This window comes from Euprymna scolopes, chromosome 7 (genome assembly GCF_053919585.1).
Source record: "Euprymna scolopes isolate OS-2025 chromosome 7, ASM5391958v1, whole genome shotgun sequence".
In the NCBI taxonomy this organism is placed as follows: domain Eukaryota; kingdom Metazoa; phylum Mollusca; class Cephalopoda; order Sepiida; family Sepiolidae; genus Euprymna; species Euprymna scolopes.
Genome location: NC_136488.1, coordinates 84,116,647 through 84,134,032, shown reverse-complemented (window position 1 = coordinate 84,134,032; position 17,386 = coordinate 84,116,647). Strand labels below are relative to the sequence as shown.

General features: G+C 30.3%; 1 protein-coding gene across 1 annotated transcript in view; it reads left to right on the top strand.

Moving 5' to 3' along the window:
* The window catches only part of LOC145280292 (uncharacterized), a 66,600-nt gene extending 49,545 nt beyond the window's left edge, over positions 1–17,055 (top strand). Inside the window, exons 2-5 of the mRNA XM_080132065.1 lie at positions 2,076–2,214; positions 7,331–7,426; positions 15,686–15,784; positions 17,005–17,055. Coding sequence (XP_079988191.1) covers positions 2,095–2,214; positions 7,331–7,426; positions 15,686–15,784; positions 17,005–17,055 — 366 coding nt within the window. The 5' untranslated portion in view covers positions 2,076–2,094. The remainder of the gene's footprint in view (positions 1–2,075; positions 2,215–7,330; positions 7,427–15,685; positions 15,785–17,004) is intronic.
* The last annotated feature ends 331 nt before the right edge of the window (positions 17,056–17,386 follow it).

Here is a 17,386-nt window from a genome sequence, read left to right as displayed (position 1 = left end):
TTTCAGTTTCTTTAGAGTTTCTTAAAGTTTGTTTAGGGGGCATAATATAGGCACAACGTCCTAATTTGAAAAATGAAATATAGCAGAATTTCATTAAATTTGATCCATAATCATTAGATGCCAAGTAAATTAAATTCTACAAATTTCAATTTCTTCATAAGACCCCTTAAATTTTAGATGTTTTCTATAATCAAAACCATGTAATGGATTTTTACCAAAATTGGCATAAGTATTCTAGACATAAGATTTGATATTATTATATGTTAATTTTAACCTTTGTAAGGGGACGTAAAAACGGTGCAAAAAATTTGTTCTGTTTGGGGAATTTATTTTACCCGTCTTAAGGCAGGTATTCTAGTTTTATTTAAACAATAAATAAATTTATTAAGCAATAAATCGATTTAAGTGATTTAAGATGGGATGAGACATGTCTAGGAATTATTTCTCTTCTCTTTCATTGTGTTCTGCTTTGTATCGCGCACTTTAATGCACGAAATTGGCATTGGATATTCTGATTCTTTTCTTTTTAATTAAACATTCTTTTTAATTATACATTAACCGATTGTGTTGGTCTCATCTAATTACAAATCGTTTCGAAATGTTTTTCCCATCTGTTGTAATTAACAAAACACTTAAGCAAACGTTTCCATCTCCATATATGGCGTACGCAAAATGGTTCCGATCATTCAGACTCTGTTATTTCTTTGATTCGTTTTTATTTTACAGGAATAATATCTGTTCCGAGTTGGTTCCTAATCTTTTCATTGTACTTATCTAAATAAGTTTCCTTATTTTGTCCATTAGTCCTCACATTCAATGGGTGATGTTTCTGACAGAGGGAAAGAATTGCTGTTTTCTGGGTCAGAATTTGTCCATTCTGCACTTATCGTTGACTTTCCTTATTAGTATCTATTCTGTTGTCATATCATCCTCCTAGATATTGATTTTCCTCTTTCTTTTTTTAAAGATGGTGGAGGATAGCATAGTATGTTCTGTTGTGATGTGACCATTACCTCCTTATTGGAGGAGGTGTGTGTGTGTGTGTATATATTCGTCATGATACCATCCTTTTACGCATTCTCTTTTTTTTTTTTTGTGGAGAGAGGATAGTGCAGTATCTGTTCTGTTATAACATCCTTTCAAGGGTTACCTCATTGAGGATGGAGCAGTATGTGTTTTATTCTTTAAGCCCATCCTATATGGCATTACATTCTCTGGGGTTTGGAGTACTGTAGTACACGCCCATTATATTATTAAATATATGCTTCCTCAAGTGACATTTTTGTGAGTGTGTGTGTGTGTATATATATATATATATATATATATATAATATGCATATATATTTCTGTGGAAACATGATTTTTTTTTTTCAATTATAGTTCACCTTTTCTTATAGAAATAAGTTGTAAGAGGGTCAACATCATGAAATTTGGAATATAGACTTTTGTCATTTGTTATATATATAAATGGAAATGCTGAGTTAAATTATGTAGAACTACAAATAATTATTAAAGTTTTTTCCTTAACCCATGGATTTTCAATGAACGGCTTATCTCATCGGAGGAAATGTTATTAGCATATAAATTGAAAATTAAAGTTAAAATGATAGTATAAAAAGAATACTACAAGTTGAAACAATAAATATACAGAAACGTCTTATAAATATTGATACTAATATTTATTTGGACTTTGTTTACAGTATTATACAATCTGTAATCCTACAGCATTTCAGTATTTCATTTTATATATATATAATGAAATAATGAAATGCTGTATGATTACAGATTGTATGTATATATATATATATATATATATATATATATAGTTCAATTATATTGATAACATGAATTAAAGAACCAATATCAATATATGAGTAGAGCTTATAGAGAACCCCAATGAAACATAGATTGATCCCTGGGAATTTTTGAACTGAAGGAAAATCACCAATGTCGTATGGTCCATAGCTTTTTTTCTGCAGAAGAACTTTAATCCATATAATATAATACTCTGAACAAACTGCAGTCTGTGTATTTCTTTTCTCCTTTATCTATGATTGCTATCCTAATTCTTTTCAGATAACCAGCTCATAAAAAGATGGGGCAAGCTGTTAGCAGACAAGAGAAATTCTGGGAGGCATGTGGCTATGGAAGGATTTCCGAGGTAAAGAAATTTTTAAAGGAAGGATCAGTTGATGTCAACTGGGTCTCCTATACGGTAAGTTTTATTTAGTTTCTTTTTTTTTTTTTTTTCGTTCTTTTTTTTTTTTTTTTTTCGTTCTTTTTTTTTTTTTTTTAAATAATACAAGTGACATTCCAAAAGTAAAACCTCAAAAGTTGAAGAGCTACAAACACAAGAGTAGTACCATTAAAACAAGTGACCGTTTCTGCTCCAGAATTTACTTTTCTACATAGTCACTGCTATTCTCAATGAACATTTCTGCCAGGAATTCAATGACGCATCTCTGCTTCTGCTGCACATCCATGGCAGGGGTTGCTTTCTTAGAGTCTCACACTGTCAATATCTGCATCAGGTCATGAATGCATAAGTTCAGTCATCATAACAATGCAATTTACAATTCTTTCCGATCCATTCAAGCAGAATAAAAAAAAAATAGGAGGCATTAATTTTGGAACCCCCTTCCCTCCCTTCGTATATTTGGAATTATTTCAAGTTAGTGTATCCGTTCCATCAGTAATGATAGGTTTTTCTAGTAGTGTAATAATATTTAGATGCAGGCGTGTAAAGGTGGTCATAGTATGGTAAATTTTAACAATGAAAATGGAGTAGAGAGGAACTTTCTAAGTAAAAGCTACGTATCCCCCGCAGTGATATGATACATACAGAAAGCCGCTAATGACACAAATGAGCAGAAATAAAAGCCATAAATGCAGAAGGCAAATAGTCGGCCTTCACTCGCTTTCGATCTGATTATGTATTTACTATTTGCAATAAAGTAAACTTCTTTTTAAATCTATATAAATAAAACAGTGGATGTGTAATGTGTTGTTACATTTCAACCACTCGGACCCACACATTGTCTAGTGCTGTTGCAGGAACAAACAAAAAAAGGGAGGACAAAAAAATAAACATTTCTCTACTATTATATATTATTTAATTGGAATTCATTATTGAGATGAGTATTATTTATTAATTTATTTATTGCGGACTATTATCCTCATCTTTCTTAGTTGTTGTTTCATGACATTTCGGCCAATTATTTCTCTGACGAAGGCAAGTGGAATAGTTGGCTGAAACGTTGTGAAACAACAACTAAGAAAGATGAGGATAATAGTCCGCAATCAATAAATTAATTTCTCTATTTTTTTTGTTAAATGGTGATATGTATTTTTTGTATTTTGCTATATCGAAAATTGTATTACTTTAAATTGTATTACTTTAAATTGTATTACTTTAAATTGTATTAACTTTAAATTGTATTAACTTTAAATTGTATTACTTTAAATTGTATTACTTTAAATTGTATTACTTTAAATTGTATTACTTTAAATTGTATTAACTTTAAATTGTATTATTTTAAATTGTATTACTTTAAATTGTCTAAACTTTAAATTGTATTACTTTAAATTGTATTACTTTAAATTGTATTAACTTTAAATTGTATTAACTTTAAATTGTATTAACTTTAAATTGTATTAACTTTAAATTGTATTAACTTTAAATTGTATTAACTTTAAATTGTATTAACTTTAAATTGTATTAACTTTAAATTGTATTAACTTTAAATTGTATTATTTTAAATTGTATTACTTTAAATTGTCTAAACTTTAAATTGTATTACTTTAAATTGTATTACTTTAACCTTTGAGTTTGGTATTCTTTTAGTTTACCCTACTTGTTATCATTCAATGATTGTTTCGATTTTAATATAAATAACAATCATGGTTAAATGTATTTTATTTTGTAAACAAAAGTTTAGTGTTTGTTCAACTCTTCCTTTCCACCTTTTTACTTTAGACAACATTAACATGAATTTCAACAAGTTGCAATCGATTTCTAATCACTCACATCTTATTGCTCAGGCAATTTGACTTTTTCCCCTTTGTTTCTTTCTCTATTTACAATCATTTTTAAAAGATAAATACATTTTTTTCTGTTCATTCATCTCTATGAATATATACAACACTTTCTGTTAGGAATGAAATGTGTATTGTTAGACATTTTGTATTTCATGTAGCTTTAACTTTAAAGAAACAATAGCGAGTTCGTGAAACCCGCTAGTATTAAAGATAAAAAGAATCTGTAAAATGTTACTTAGCATTTTTTTAAAGTAAATACAAAAAGCATTTATTCCACTAATTTCCAACAACGGACTTCACTGTGTTTCAAAATGTCTGTTAAGATGCTATTTCATGCATGTGTCTATCATCACTTGTCTCTGTTTTTTTTTTTTTTTTTTTTTTAATCCTGTGACACATTTTTTTTATCGCTGTACATTAGTCAAAACGTCTCTGGTCACTTTCTTTGTTCGACCACATACTGTACTTTTTTTTCTGCCTTGTTTTTCTTTTTTACCGGTGACGTCAGCATGTGTACACTTGCTTAATTTGCATGTGTGCTAAGACAGTTGCTGCTGTTAATATTTTCACTAGTCAGCTATCATAGACTGCTGCTGATTTTCTCATGCGCCCATATGCGTTATGTTACAGATGTATGTGTGTCTGTGTGAAAATATTTAATTGATAAGCTCTTAAACTACTGTTCATATAACACTAAAATTAACAAGAAATAGTAATCATACACTGAAGATGGTTTATAATGAGTAATATCTTTGTTTGGATGGATGAATAATGCATACAGAAATATGTCAGCAAGTTGAAATGTAAACTGTTCATTTCAACTTGCTGACATATTTCTATTACTTTTGTGCATGCGTAAATTCATTCATAGTTTAAAATAGTATAATTTTAAATCTTTCTTAGCTATCTGTTGATAGCTAAAATGGTAGGGAATGCAGCTGGAGTTTCAATTTTAGCTGATGCCACCCAAGTCATTTTTTTTTAATCAGTCCTATATATTAGGTACAATATAATATTCAATAGAGAATTGGCTCTGTAATAGTAAATATGAAATCTGCATGAATTAAAATATATTAAGCATATTTTATAAACCAGGCAAAGCTGGGAAACTCCACTAGTATTAAATATAAGTATTTAAGTTTTAATACAATGCTTATTGTAGGCTAGTTTTTGACCTTGAGGTGTTATTTACTTATCTTTTATTTCCTTACATCAAGTGGCTTCATGCCCTGTCTGAATTGATTTTCATAAAAAAAAATATTTCATTCAATTTTTAGATTTATTAACTTAAAATATTTTCAAAATATTTTGCACCATGTTTTAGAGAATGACCTTGAGGTCACCGATCACTTCTCAATTTATTTGTCAACCTGTGAGTATGAAAGGCTCATTTCTATAAGATAAGACCCACTCAAAAATATTTTTAAAACACATAAGAGAAGTAAGTCATATATCAAGTTTGAAGATTAGTCAATTATCTTAAGTGTACTAGCTTGTACTGTTATAGTCAGCTAACATACTTCCTAACTTCCGGTGTGGCTGCTACCAGAAACAGTGACAAGGCAAATCAGTTCCTTCACTTTTATTGTTCTTCAGTATTTCTATTGTGAAGCGATTTATTGAAATAAAATATAAGAAAATGACATTATTGAAAAGTATGCAATAAAAATTAATACAAAATAAAAATAACACAATTAGTCTTTATTTGCATGTTTAATAATAAAATTAAAAAATAAAAGTTATTTTATTTGGAATTTTATAAGAAGTATGTTTATGAAATTATAGAAGTGCGTTTTTTTTTTTTTTTTAATTTTAAAAATAAAATTTTTATATTTCAATTTCTATAATAAATATAATTATGAAAGCATAAAAATAAAATTCATGAAATCAAAATAAGAAAATTTCAAACATTGTAAAAGATGTATCCAATACAAAATAGGTTTAAAAGGTTTTTTAGAATGTTTTCAATAATTCTTAAAAAAAAAAAAATTCAATAATTCTTAAGTATTATTGAAATTTTGTTTTTAAGAATTATTGAAATTTTTTTTTTTTTTTAACGAAAATAAGATCGAAAAAACTTTTTAATGATTATTAAATAAAAAAGAACGATCAGTAAAACCTAAAAAATAAAGAGTACATGCACAAGGGAGATAAAAGTGTGAGAGAAAAAAAAGCAAAGGAACTGATTTACCTTGTCACCGCTTTCAATAGCAGCCACGCTGGAAGTTAGGAAGTATGTTAGCTGACTATAACCATTTGTACCCGCTCCTTGTTAGTACAATACCTGGCTATGTCAATTTCCATCTTTACTTAGCTTTTACCGCTTTATAGCTAGTACAATAACAATGTTGTGAAACTGAAACTTTGGTTAAAAATTATGCTACTAGTATTTGCATAAGAGAAGTAAGTAACTATGATGAATGTATTTACGTTTTTATTAGCAAAATACAATGAAAAGAAAAATAAGTCTTCTTTGAAAAAGGTACATACCACAGAAAGTCTCAGAAAAAAAATAATTTAAAAATGATTTTTCTTTATTTAATAAAAAAATTATATAACATTATTTGGTGTTGTAAATTTTTCAAATATGAAATCATGTATTCAATCATCGTATGAATTCGAAGTTGGCATTGGCTTCCCTGATATTTTTCTAGTTAGAATTCTTTCTATAAATACATTGTGGATTGCAGGAAGACCACGTGAAGGTTGTCAACATCCTAAGTAAAAGGGATTTTTATGGAGCAAACTGGATTTGAACTAAGGACACCCAGGTTGTCAGTCCATGTCGTTAACCACTAGATCAGTGTCACCTCCCAATTTTTTCAATGGTGCGACCAAACTCCTTTTATTAGAAATTATGTTTTAAAGCAAACTTAATTTATTTATGTCTACTTTTCTGTGCAGATTATCCAATAAAAACAAAGATCACTTAGTTTAATACAGATATATATATTTGTAATGTTTTTTAGTCTACTATGTTACGTTAATTTCTTTTAATTGATAAAAATGTATCCAGTTAAAAACCTCATGCAAAGTTATTGACATCATAAAAACTACTACATTAGTAATGTGTACTCTGCCTGTTCCTCTTTGTTTTTAACCAATCGTATGTTACTATTTGCAAACAAACTTTAAAAGCACCATAACTTTTTAATAGTATGTAGATTTGCATCAAACAAATAAAATATTAAAAAAATACATGAATTTGATTATCATTGTGTCCAGTGCGTTTATCTTTGTCTATTTATTAAAAAAATAATTAATGATACTTTTTTTTTTAAATCTCTTAACAGCATGATTGTTGCCCTATTCATGTGGCATCCCAAGGAAAACCAGAAATTGTCAAGATGCTCCTTGATGCCGGAGCACAAGTGAATGTCAAAGACAATGTAAGTTTACTATTACTATATGTTGAAAATTTTGATTGAGTGACAGAACATTTTCTAGTTCTAATACATAAACAGACTGGAATCTTAGGAAGATTTCTATCATTCCAGTAATTATAGGAGCAACCAAATTTACGAAAAAGAATTTAAAAAACTATATGGCAAATATACCCAGTGAACCAAGTACAAAAGAGATTCAAACAATTGGAGTGGTTAGACTCTTAATGGATCTCTTATATATGAAATAGCAGGTGAATGTCTAGCTGATGGGGCATCCTATTTTTAAAAAAAAAAAAAAACTGACCAAAAATTGGAAAAAAAATTGACGGGATTTTTTTTTTAATTCAGACCTAAATAACTGCTGATCTAAAATGTCATTTAGAGTAACCATTTCCCTTTTTTATGTTTAGCATTAGTCCATGTTGTTTAAAAGAAAAAAAGTAAATGTAATTTGAATAAAATAAAATATGCATCAAGTGCACTTGAAAGCCAAATCACAACGTAATATTAGGAAAATAAATTAATATTTTACTTGTTTGAAATTTATCACCAATATATTTCAGAGGTATACTTCATCTTCAGTGTGTTGTTTTGTTTCTTCTTTTTTTCCATTTCTTTTTCTTTGCCATGTTGTAAAGTTGGAGAAAGAAGTCTGTTTGTAAAGAGCCGCACATTGTATCTAGCAGTTGTATTTTGAAATTTTGGAAAAAGAAACAAAACAACACACTGAAGATGGAGTATACCTCTGAAATATATTTGTGATAAATTTCAAACAAGTAAAATATTAATTTATTTTCCTAATATTACGTTGTGATTTGGTTTTCAAGCGCACTTGATCCATATTTTATTTTATTCAAATTAAAACAATGTTTCTATATGAACTCTCATCCTTAAATGTAATTTGTTTTAATTTCTTTGCTAGTGTAATTATTCCTGCTCAGAATATTTTTTGCAGGGGAGACATCTTTTTTTTGCAGCAAATGTCAATTACAGATGAAAGCTATTGTTTTTCTGTCAACATTAAATTTTGTGTTATTGATTAGTAGAAATGGTATATTCTTTCATTTAATAATACTAAATAATTGTTAAAAAATTCTTATTTTCTTTCAAAAACAGACGTAAAAAGAAATAGCTGATAGAATCAAATGACGTAAGAGGAATAACTTGTATTTTAAATGGAAGAATATAATAGGAGTTGTCTACCTTACAACTAATATTTACATTTTAATTTATTGAAATAAAAATTGGTCTAGCATTTTTTTTGTTTTTACAAAGAAGTCACCATTTATCAAGGCCCAGAGACCACTCGAGGATAAGTTTAAAGAGTGTACAGTAGTCAATGGGACAATATAGTAATCGTTAGTAGTGTAAATTTAGTAAATTGGATTACTTAAGGGGAACGGCTCATCAAGAACTTGTTTACATTGGACTTGAAGACAACCATATTGTAGTCAGCTGGAAAGCAGGAAAATGGAAGAGAGTTCCACAGGTGTGCAGTTCTAAGAAAGAAGCTTTGTTCATAGAATCTATGTTTAGGTTTAGGCACAGATAAAGAGTGGGGGAAATCATTGATAGTGGTTTCAGCTAGACGAGTGTTTTTTGTAAATATTTGGCGGGGGGGGGGGGACCGGAGATTGGAGCTCGGATGAGCACTTGCTATGAAAATAACGATAAAGCAGAGACAGGCTCGCATGTCTCTTTTGTGAGAAAGAGGCTGCAGGGAAGAGAAAAGGGCATCAGATTTGATTTAAAAAATGATTTCTTATATTATAGATGGTGCTTTCTGATGTAGAAATATTGAATGCATAATCTATACACACGTCACCAGTGTTCTCTACACAAATTCAGGAGATTAACAATGATCTCCATTTAACACTAAATGACAGCTTATCTTTGAACATTTGTTATTACAGTTGAACAATGAAGAAAAAAAAAGAATGCCTATAAGTCACTGATGAAGGCCTGAGTTGACTGAAATATTTTATCTTATTAATTGTTTTCAATTATTGAGAAGAACCTTTAAACATCAAATTTGGTTTCAGCATGATTTTTCTGGGTATGTACAGCTAGTAACTAATATTTTAAATGGAAGAATATAATAGGAGTTGTCTACCTTACAGCTAAAATTTTGTAAGGAACTGCTTGAAGGCTATAATAATGCAATTTTGTAGAGAAACACTGTTGGATATGAGAATAAATGACAATATTAAAAAATTTCAATAATATGGTATCGTGGTTTTGGTTTTAAATTTTCGAGGTAAACCATATCTTCAGAAAAAAAAATATATGACAACCACTTATTTCTTTTTCTGTGTAAGTTTAAAAAAGTGCAAACAAATCATAAATAAAAACTAAAATGACTTTACTGCATCCCGGACAACGCTAGGTAGGATCGGCTGGTATAAACCAATATGAGAGACTTATGACTTCATTCTATTCTCATCGCAGTGCTTATTCATTACTACCAATCAGTTCTAAGTGACCCTCTTCTGGAGGTTGAACGTTCCATCCATTATTATAGTCAATAAATTAAATTACAGAAATTGTGCATTGTTATGTACAGCTAATAGCTAGTAAAGTCACGTTAATTTTTAAGTTTTTTCTGAAGATCTTCTTTCAAGTAAATTCATCAGAGGAATGTTGTTAGAATTCAAATGAAATTGACCATGACACTAACATCATACATCCAATGAAATCGTTAGAATTTCTGTAAAAAAATTTAAAGAATAAACAAATTTCTTCCAAGATGTGAGCAGTAGTCTGAATAATCCAAATTATCAATCCTCATCTTAAAATGTTTCTGAATTTTTGAGATGAGGATTTGTTATTCGTATTATTTGGATTCCTCAGACTACTGTTTTCATCAACTAGAAATAAGTTAGGTTTAAGGCTCCCAAAAATTCATACTAGGACTATTTGCAAGGACCCGTGATGCAGTGGTTAGAGTCCTTGGAAAAATCAGTTGTAAAGGTGATATTCTCCTGAAGTTGCAAAGCAAATTACAGTAGAACCTCAGGATACAGCATTAATCCATTCCAGTGTTGGGATCGTGAGGTGAAATCGCCGTATGGCAGAGCCTAAGCAAAATTTTATACAGTACATATAAAGTTAGTAGCAAAATACAGTACAGTATATAATACACATGTATATAATCAAATAACATTATGAATAACACTATAAGGGGAGCAAATAACATAACCAGGGGCGAGGAAAAAATCGTATTCCACATCGTAACCTGAAAAAAAGTATCTCGGGGTCATTGTATCCCGGAGTTCTACTGTACTTAGGACCTCTATCCAATCATGGCTGACAGAACAAGAGCATGCTATCACATGAAGTAAATAAAGGGTTCCATTCAAAATTCCGTCCAAATTCTCGAGTTTGGCAAAAATATTCCAAAGTTCAACAAGATACACCTGAAGAAGGTTTGAGGTTGAATTGACTGAAACATTGTGTAAATGACATTCATATTAAAAGTTCTGAAACACAAATTCTTTCTATGTACAGAAAAGTTTTTGGCAGGAAATGTAAATTCTTCTATGATATTTACATGAAAAGAAAAAAGAAAAAACTGGTTGATCCATGACGAAGGATCTAGGAATTAACACAAACAGGACTATCGAAAAAATGCTGACCAACTTTTGAATTAAAAATCTGTAGTTGAGAATCAAAATGACAGGATCTATACACATGATGATGGAACATACGGTTTAATGCGCTCACTATATCATTGAGATGTGCATCTTTGTCTATATAATCAGATTCGTACCGACAACCGACACAGGAAACAAATAAATCAATTTCTTTTCAAGAGCTGTAACGCCCTCTTCTTCAGTGCCGAAAAGTAGATGTAAAATTCACAGCAGGAGAACATTGGTTTGCATTTTGTCGATAATTCAGTTTCGAAAAGGAATTTGTTTATTCTTCTAATTCTTTTGCAAATTTTTTTTTTAAAAAAAGTCATTTTTATATGTAATGCAAAGATGAGTTATCAGCTTTTTTTTTTTTTTTAAATTTTAATTATGAAAAAGTGGAATTCCGTTTAAATCGTTAAATGTGACTTTTCTGCTGTTTGGTTGAAATTCGCCTTTTATTTTTAACTAGTAGGGGTACCCGGCATTGCCCGGTTGTTTGGAGGTGTGTGCGAAAGGAGGTGGGGGGTAAAGTAAAGAAGAAGCCAAGAAGTAACCCTTTTTAAATATCAAAATAAAAATAAAAACAATGTTAAACTTCTGTACAAAATTGGCAACCCCTCTCCAAAAAATAACAGTGAAGAAATATTAAGTTTCTTTAAGACAGACGTGTTCTGAAAAACGAAAACAAAAAAAACAAAGTGAAAAGCAAAAAAAAAAAAAAAAAAAAAAAAAAAATGGCATAAATAACCCTTCGATTCGCTTAAATCCAATGGTGCATTTCATTCAGTCCATTCCAGTTTCTTTTACAAACCCAAACTGGTGTTTCTCCGTACTGCCCCCTGTGAACTGATCCGCAATGGTGGAAGTGAGGGTAGGAGGAATTTATTAGAGAGAAAAGATTTTACAAAGATTTATGAACTCTCACCAGAAAAAATATAGGAATCCACGATTATTGAGGAAGTATAGAGGTAATAGGCCTATAACACACCTCAGATAATGTGCTGCAGTTTGTGCATATTACATTTGCATGAAATGTCTTGATTTTCAATCCTATTAAGGTCAAAATCAAAGGGAAAAAATGAGTTCATTTTATATATATATATATATATATATATATATGGATAACAAAAAAGGCTAATTTTATGCAAATTGTAAGAGCCTTTAAGTCCTTATTTGGTTGAATTTTATCTCTCTTCCACTTTCTTCCTTTCTCTCTCATTTTATTTTCTTCTCTTCCTCCTTTTCTCTATCTTGTCTTGTCTTGCGTATCCATTTTCCTTTCCCCTTTTATGACAGTTCTCTCTGAAAATATCAATTTCTCCATACTTTACTCAAGTTCATGATGTAGGTAGGGACAGTAGAAGACTTTTGTTCCATTACAGAATGACTTCCGGTCTCTTTCCTCCCACATGTCTTTCTCTTAATTTTGACTTTCTTAGTTGAGACAGATCTGTCAGCCGGTTATGAGGCGTAATTGTGACAAGTAGATGCAGTTGTAAATTAAAAAATTTAAACAGAATTAGTTAAAAAAAAAAAAATAAATAAATAAATAAAAATGTTTATATTTCTAATGATAATGAGAAGAGGAGGGGGAAAGGGTCGGTTAGGAAATTAATTTCAATTTCAGCTTTGTACCAATGGTCACTCACATCTGACAACTAGCAGAATAATCGTCCTCAGGTGGCTTAGTGGTATAAATATATGAGCAGCTATTAACTAAAGTACTAATAACGAAAGTTTAAAAAAAAAAAAAAAAAAAAGATTGTAATCGTTTAATGAAATAATTATATAATATTATTCTGTTTTCTAAATTTTCAAATTAAACTTATGAAATAATATTTTCAAAGATGTCACCAAATTTCTCTATTCAAAATTTGTGCTAATTGCACAACACACGTCGATACTGACAGAGCACATATGAGCACATATGAAAACAGCAGCAGCAGGATGGATGGCAAGTGATTGTATTAGCAGCAGGAGCTTTGAACATGTATGCAAATTAGGAAGTGCGCATGAGCTGACGCAAAAAGAAAAAAAAGGACACCATGTGGTTGGGAAGAAAAAAGTCAACACCAAAGGTGACTGACATGTAAAATGAACGGAGAAAGAGTGCACGTCGGAAAAGATGGACGTATAAGAAATGGCTGTCTATGGCCTGTGTGTAGTGGAGCAGATGCAAGGGGCTTTTAAGCTTGTGTCAAAACGAAGAAAAAGAAAAAAATGGTAATAAATGACTTACATTAAAAAAAAAATAAATAAAAATGCCAACCCAGGTTTTTATTCATTTCTTTCCTTTATTTGTTTGTAACTGCAATATTACAATTGCAACAATCGTCAACAACAGCAGACGTATCTTTTCTCTCTCCACAAGGGGCCAACCCATTGGGTTAATACCACAAAAAATGAAGAGAAAAAAAACTGTATAAGTTGCGTTAAGAACAAAAGTTTCAGGAAAAAAATTATTTTAATCATTTAATAAAAAATATATAACATTTGATTTTCCAAATTTTCAAATATTAACAACTATGTATTAAAATCAATGATTTGATGAAATCTGTGATTGAAATACGATTTCATTCGTGTAGTCAGTTACCATTTCTGTATTATTTGTATTCATATAAAGTTAGGTATGTGTATATGTATGTATAGAATTCACTCAATGGCATCACTAAGCAAGATTCCGCAAATTTCAATTTCTTCAAACTTAAGCTTTAAATTTTGTACATTTTTTTTTGGATTAAAATCATGCAATATATTTTGCTCAAAGTTATGATGAGGATTCTAGATTTAGTAACATTATATCTGGATTTCATAATCTTGATAAGAGGACATAAATGTGGTAGAAAAAAAAAACTCTTTTGAGATGGGTATTTTAATTATTATATATACAAAAGTGAATTCCTGACAAATTTACTAAAGTAATCCACATTAATGAATCGATTCAAACAAATTAGTTGAATAACCTCCCTTCAACAAGCTGTTCTTTAAAGACATCTTTACTGGTCCAATCATGTCCTTCAGCATTAATAAGGTGAATTTATCAGAAGTCATCAATCTGTTTTCACTTCAGAGTTGGATAAAACAGTGAAGTGCAGGTTTCAAACTATGGCTCAGAATGGTGAAACATAATTCAGAACGCATTATCAGCTAACATTGTTACTAGAATTGAAACTAGCTGTCATTTGTCTGAGTTGACAATGGATTGCTGTGTTGATTGGTCTTCAATCGAGACTTTTAGATAAATGCTATTATAAGTTAAAAGGTTAGTCTGCAAAAAAATGCTCAATGTTATGAGGGCAGAGTTAGTAATAAAAAATAATTGATGCTACTGTTTAATCAGTCTGATGATGCTGAGTTTTGTACTAAAAGTGCTCATCAGATCAGGGAAAGCAGTTACAAAAGAATATACCAACTTGACATCTGTGTAGGTAAAGCGAATATGGAAACTAAGGCTGTAAATGCCACAAAAAAATATGGAAGGAAATATACATAAAAAAGAAGGAAGTATATTGGGCTGAGGGAAAAGTTTGTGCATTGTGTTAAAATAATTGGGTGGGCTGGATATGTCAGAATTCCATACTATCATTAATGAGTTTTCTGCTTTTAGCAGAATTTATCTTTTTTATTTATTTATTTATTTTTTTCATTTAATCCAGAAAAAGTGGATTTCTGCTAAAATCACTCCAGCTTTTTTTTTTTTTTTTTTTTTTGTAAAACAAAGAGATGATTTCTGCCAAATTGCTAAAGCCTTACCTCCTCATTTTCTTTGCTGCTATTTGACTGGATTTTATTTCTCTTTCTACCATTCTATTGCGTTATTTTTCTTTCTCTTTTCTTGCTTTTTTCTCTTTACCCTCTTCATATTACCTTGTCTTCCTTTTTTCTCTCTCATGACAATGCTTTCTGAAAATAGAAAATGTTAATGTTGCTGTGAAGATTACTTCAAATGCTTCAGGAAGAAATTGGGGAGTTAGGTGACATTTTGTTTTATTAAACATATTGGAGTTACTTCAAAAAAAATTTTTTTTGTTTTGTTTTTATGATGCCCTATTTACATGCTAACACACACTGGAGAGGAGGTCATCCTGATTTCAGCTTTTTTTTTTGCCATTAGTTGCATTCCTTGTCTATAGTTCAGATATTTCTCCATTTAATGGCAGTCTATTCTGGTGTTTTATGAAGGGTCGCTGACTTGAGTCTTTTAATGATGTTGAAGATGCTTATCAAGAATTCTTTATTTAAAGCAAAAACGGATTATTACTTTGACTGGTAATTGTAAGGAATGGGTGTCTACAGGATTTCAATTCTTACTGAGTCGGTTCCAAATATTAATGGACAATCTGGAGTCAGTTTTGGAAATGCCGAAAACAGTTTAGTTTGAAACTTGTTAGAAATAAATAAGTTAACAAAACAATACCCAAGAGATGTAAATATTTCATAGTTTGAGGTAAATACATTTTACTGTAATATAAAAATGTTGATTTTTTTTTTTTTTTTTTTTTTTTTTTATTATAATGTTACATATTTTTTTTTCTCTGTAAAATGTAATATTTCTTCTCCATCAATTTTCCTGAAACAGATCCATGCTTGTTTGTTGATAACTTATAAATGTGTTTGTGTATTTCAGCGAGGTAACCTTCCGCTCCATCATGCTGCCATGAAGGGTCACTCTGCTATCATTAAAACGCTCATGGAGGCCGGCTCAGAAATCAATGTACAAGAAAAGGTCAGTGGTTTTGTTGTTCCATTTTGTCTAAAAAAAATCTTCTTTTTAACAGTTGTAAAACATAATCTATAGAAACAAAAAGAGGAGAGAAAAATAATGTCACTGATATATTCCAATGAAAATGCTTGAAATATGACACTACTAGTGATTATGGAAAATTGTACACTGAGATGACTTTATTAATGATAATGGGGCAAGTGAAAGTAAATGTCAGTGAGTGAGAACTCTGCCACCTTCCTTTAAATATGTAATATTGATCAGAATTAAATATTAAAATTGATTAAATAAATCAAAAGTGAATTTTTTTTTTTTTTAACAAGAGACCAATGTTTGCCAGAAATCACTAACTAAACAGATTTATATGTGCCTTTTGTTTCAAAAGCTGTCACTCACAAAGATGGGAGTAAAAAACGTATTACCTTACATATGAGATATTCTGTATCATTAAGTTCATAGTAGGTGTTCAACTGAGTTCCAATCCCTAGTCTCCCCCCGTAAAACATTCACAGATCTTGCCTAGTCACAACAATAACAAAGAACTTTCCATTTCCTCTTTATGTACCAAAAGCCAAATGGAACTTCTATTAACAAAATTTCTTTTCTAGAACAATACCACAAGGTTGCTTCCCAGCTGATTACAACATGTCCACCTTCAAGTCTAGTGTAAGCAAGTACTTATTGAGCCATTCTCTTGGATAATCAGGTCCTTTAAAATAGTCTTTCCATTCCACTCACTGTTTTTAGTTTTCTTGTGGGGGCAATCATCATACAAATAACAATCTAGTTAAGCCTTATCCTTGAGTGGCCTCTGGACCTTGATAAACGGTGACCTATCAGTAAAAAAAAAAAAAAAAAGTTCATATCATATGTGAATAATCGGTGGTATCACTTTTTGTGGCATTCACTCAGCACTAAGCATTCTGCCTTATACTGAAAATGGAAGCTTATGGGGACTATAAATTCATATGCAATCCCCAGTTTGGTTAGGGGAAATGACATACAAGTAGTATTTCCAAATGGTCACCAATCTTGTATTAGCCAGGCTCAACTTTGCTTAACTTCAATAATCTAATGGGAACCAGCAAGTCAACATGATCATTCCATATATACATACTAGCAGGGAGACTTGATCAATGAATGTTTCACACTTTGATATTTTTATTGTCATCGAAATTGGTGAAATTGCGCATTTTTCAATCAAATTGGTTGATTGCCTGCAGAGATTCACTGCAGTGTATCAGGAAGAAGTTTTACATATCTCCCTGCAATGACTTGGTCCGCAATACATTGTAGTCTACATTGCACTATGGAAGAACCTACTGTTGATTTTATAAAATTATTTTTGTATATAATGACTTAAATTTCATAAAAAGTGGCCCAGCTGTTTCGGAGTCCATTATGAACAAACTTGCACGCACACACACACACACACACACACACAGTTCTTTTTATGTAATAGAGTAGATATATATAAATATATTCAAAAGAGTGGAACTGCCAACATTTGTTTTTTTGTACATTGTTTATCTCTTTTTTTTTCCTTAGAAAGGAGTCACTACTTATCAAGGCCTAGATGTCACTCAAGGGTAAAGGTTAATGAGT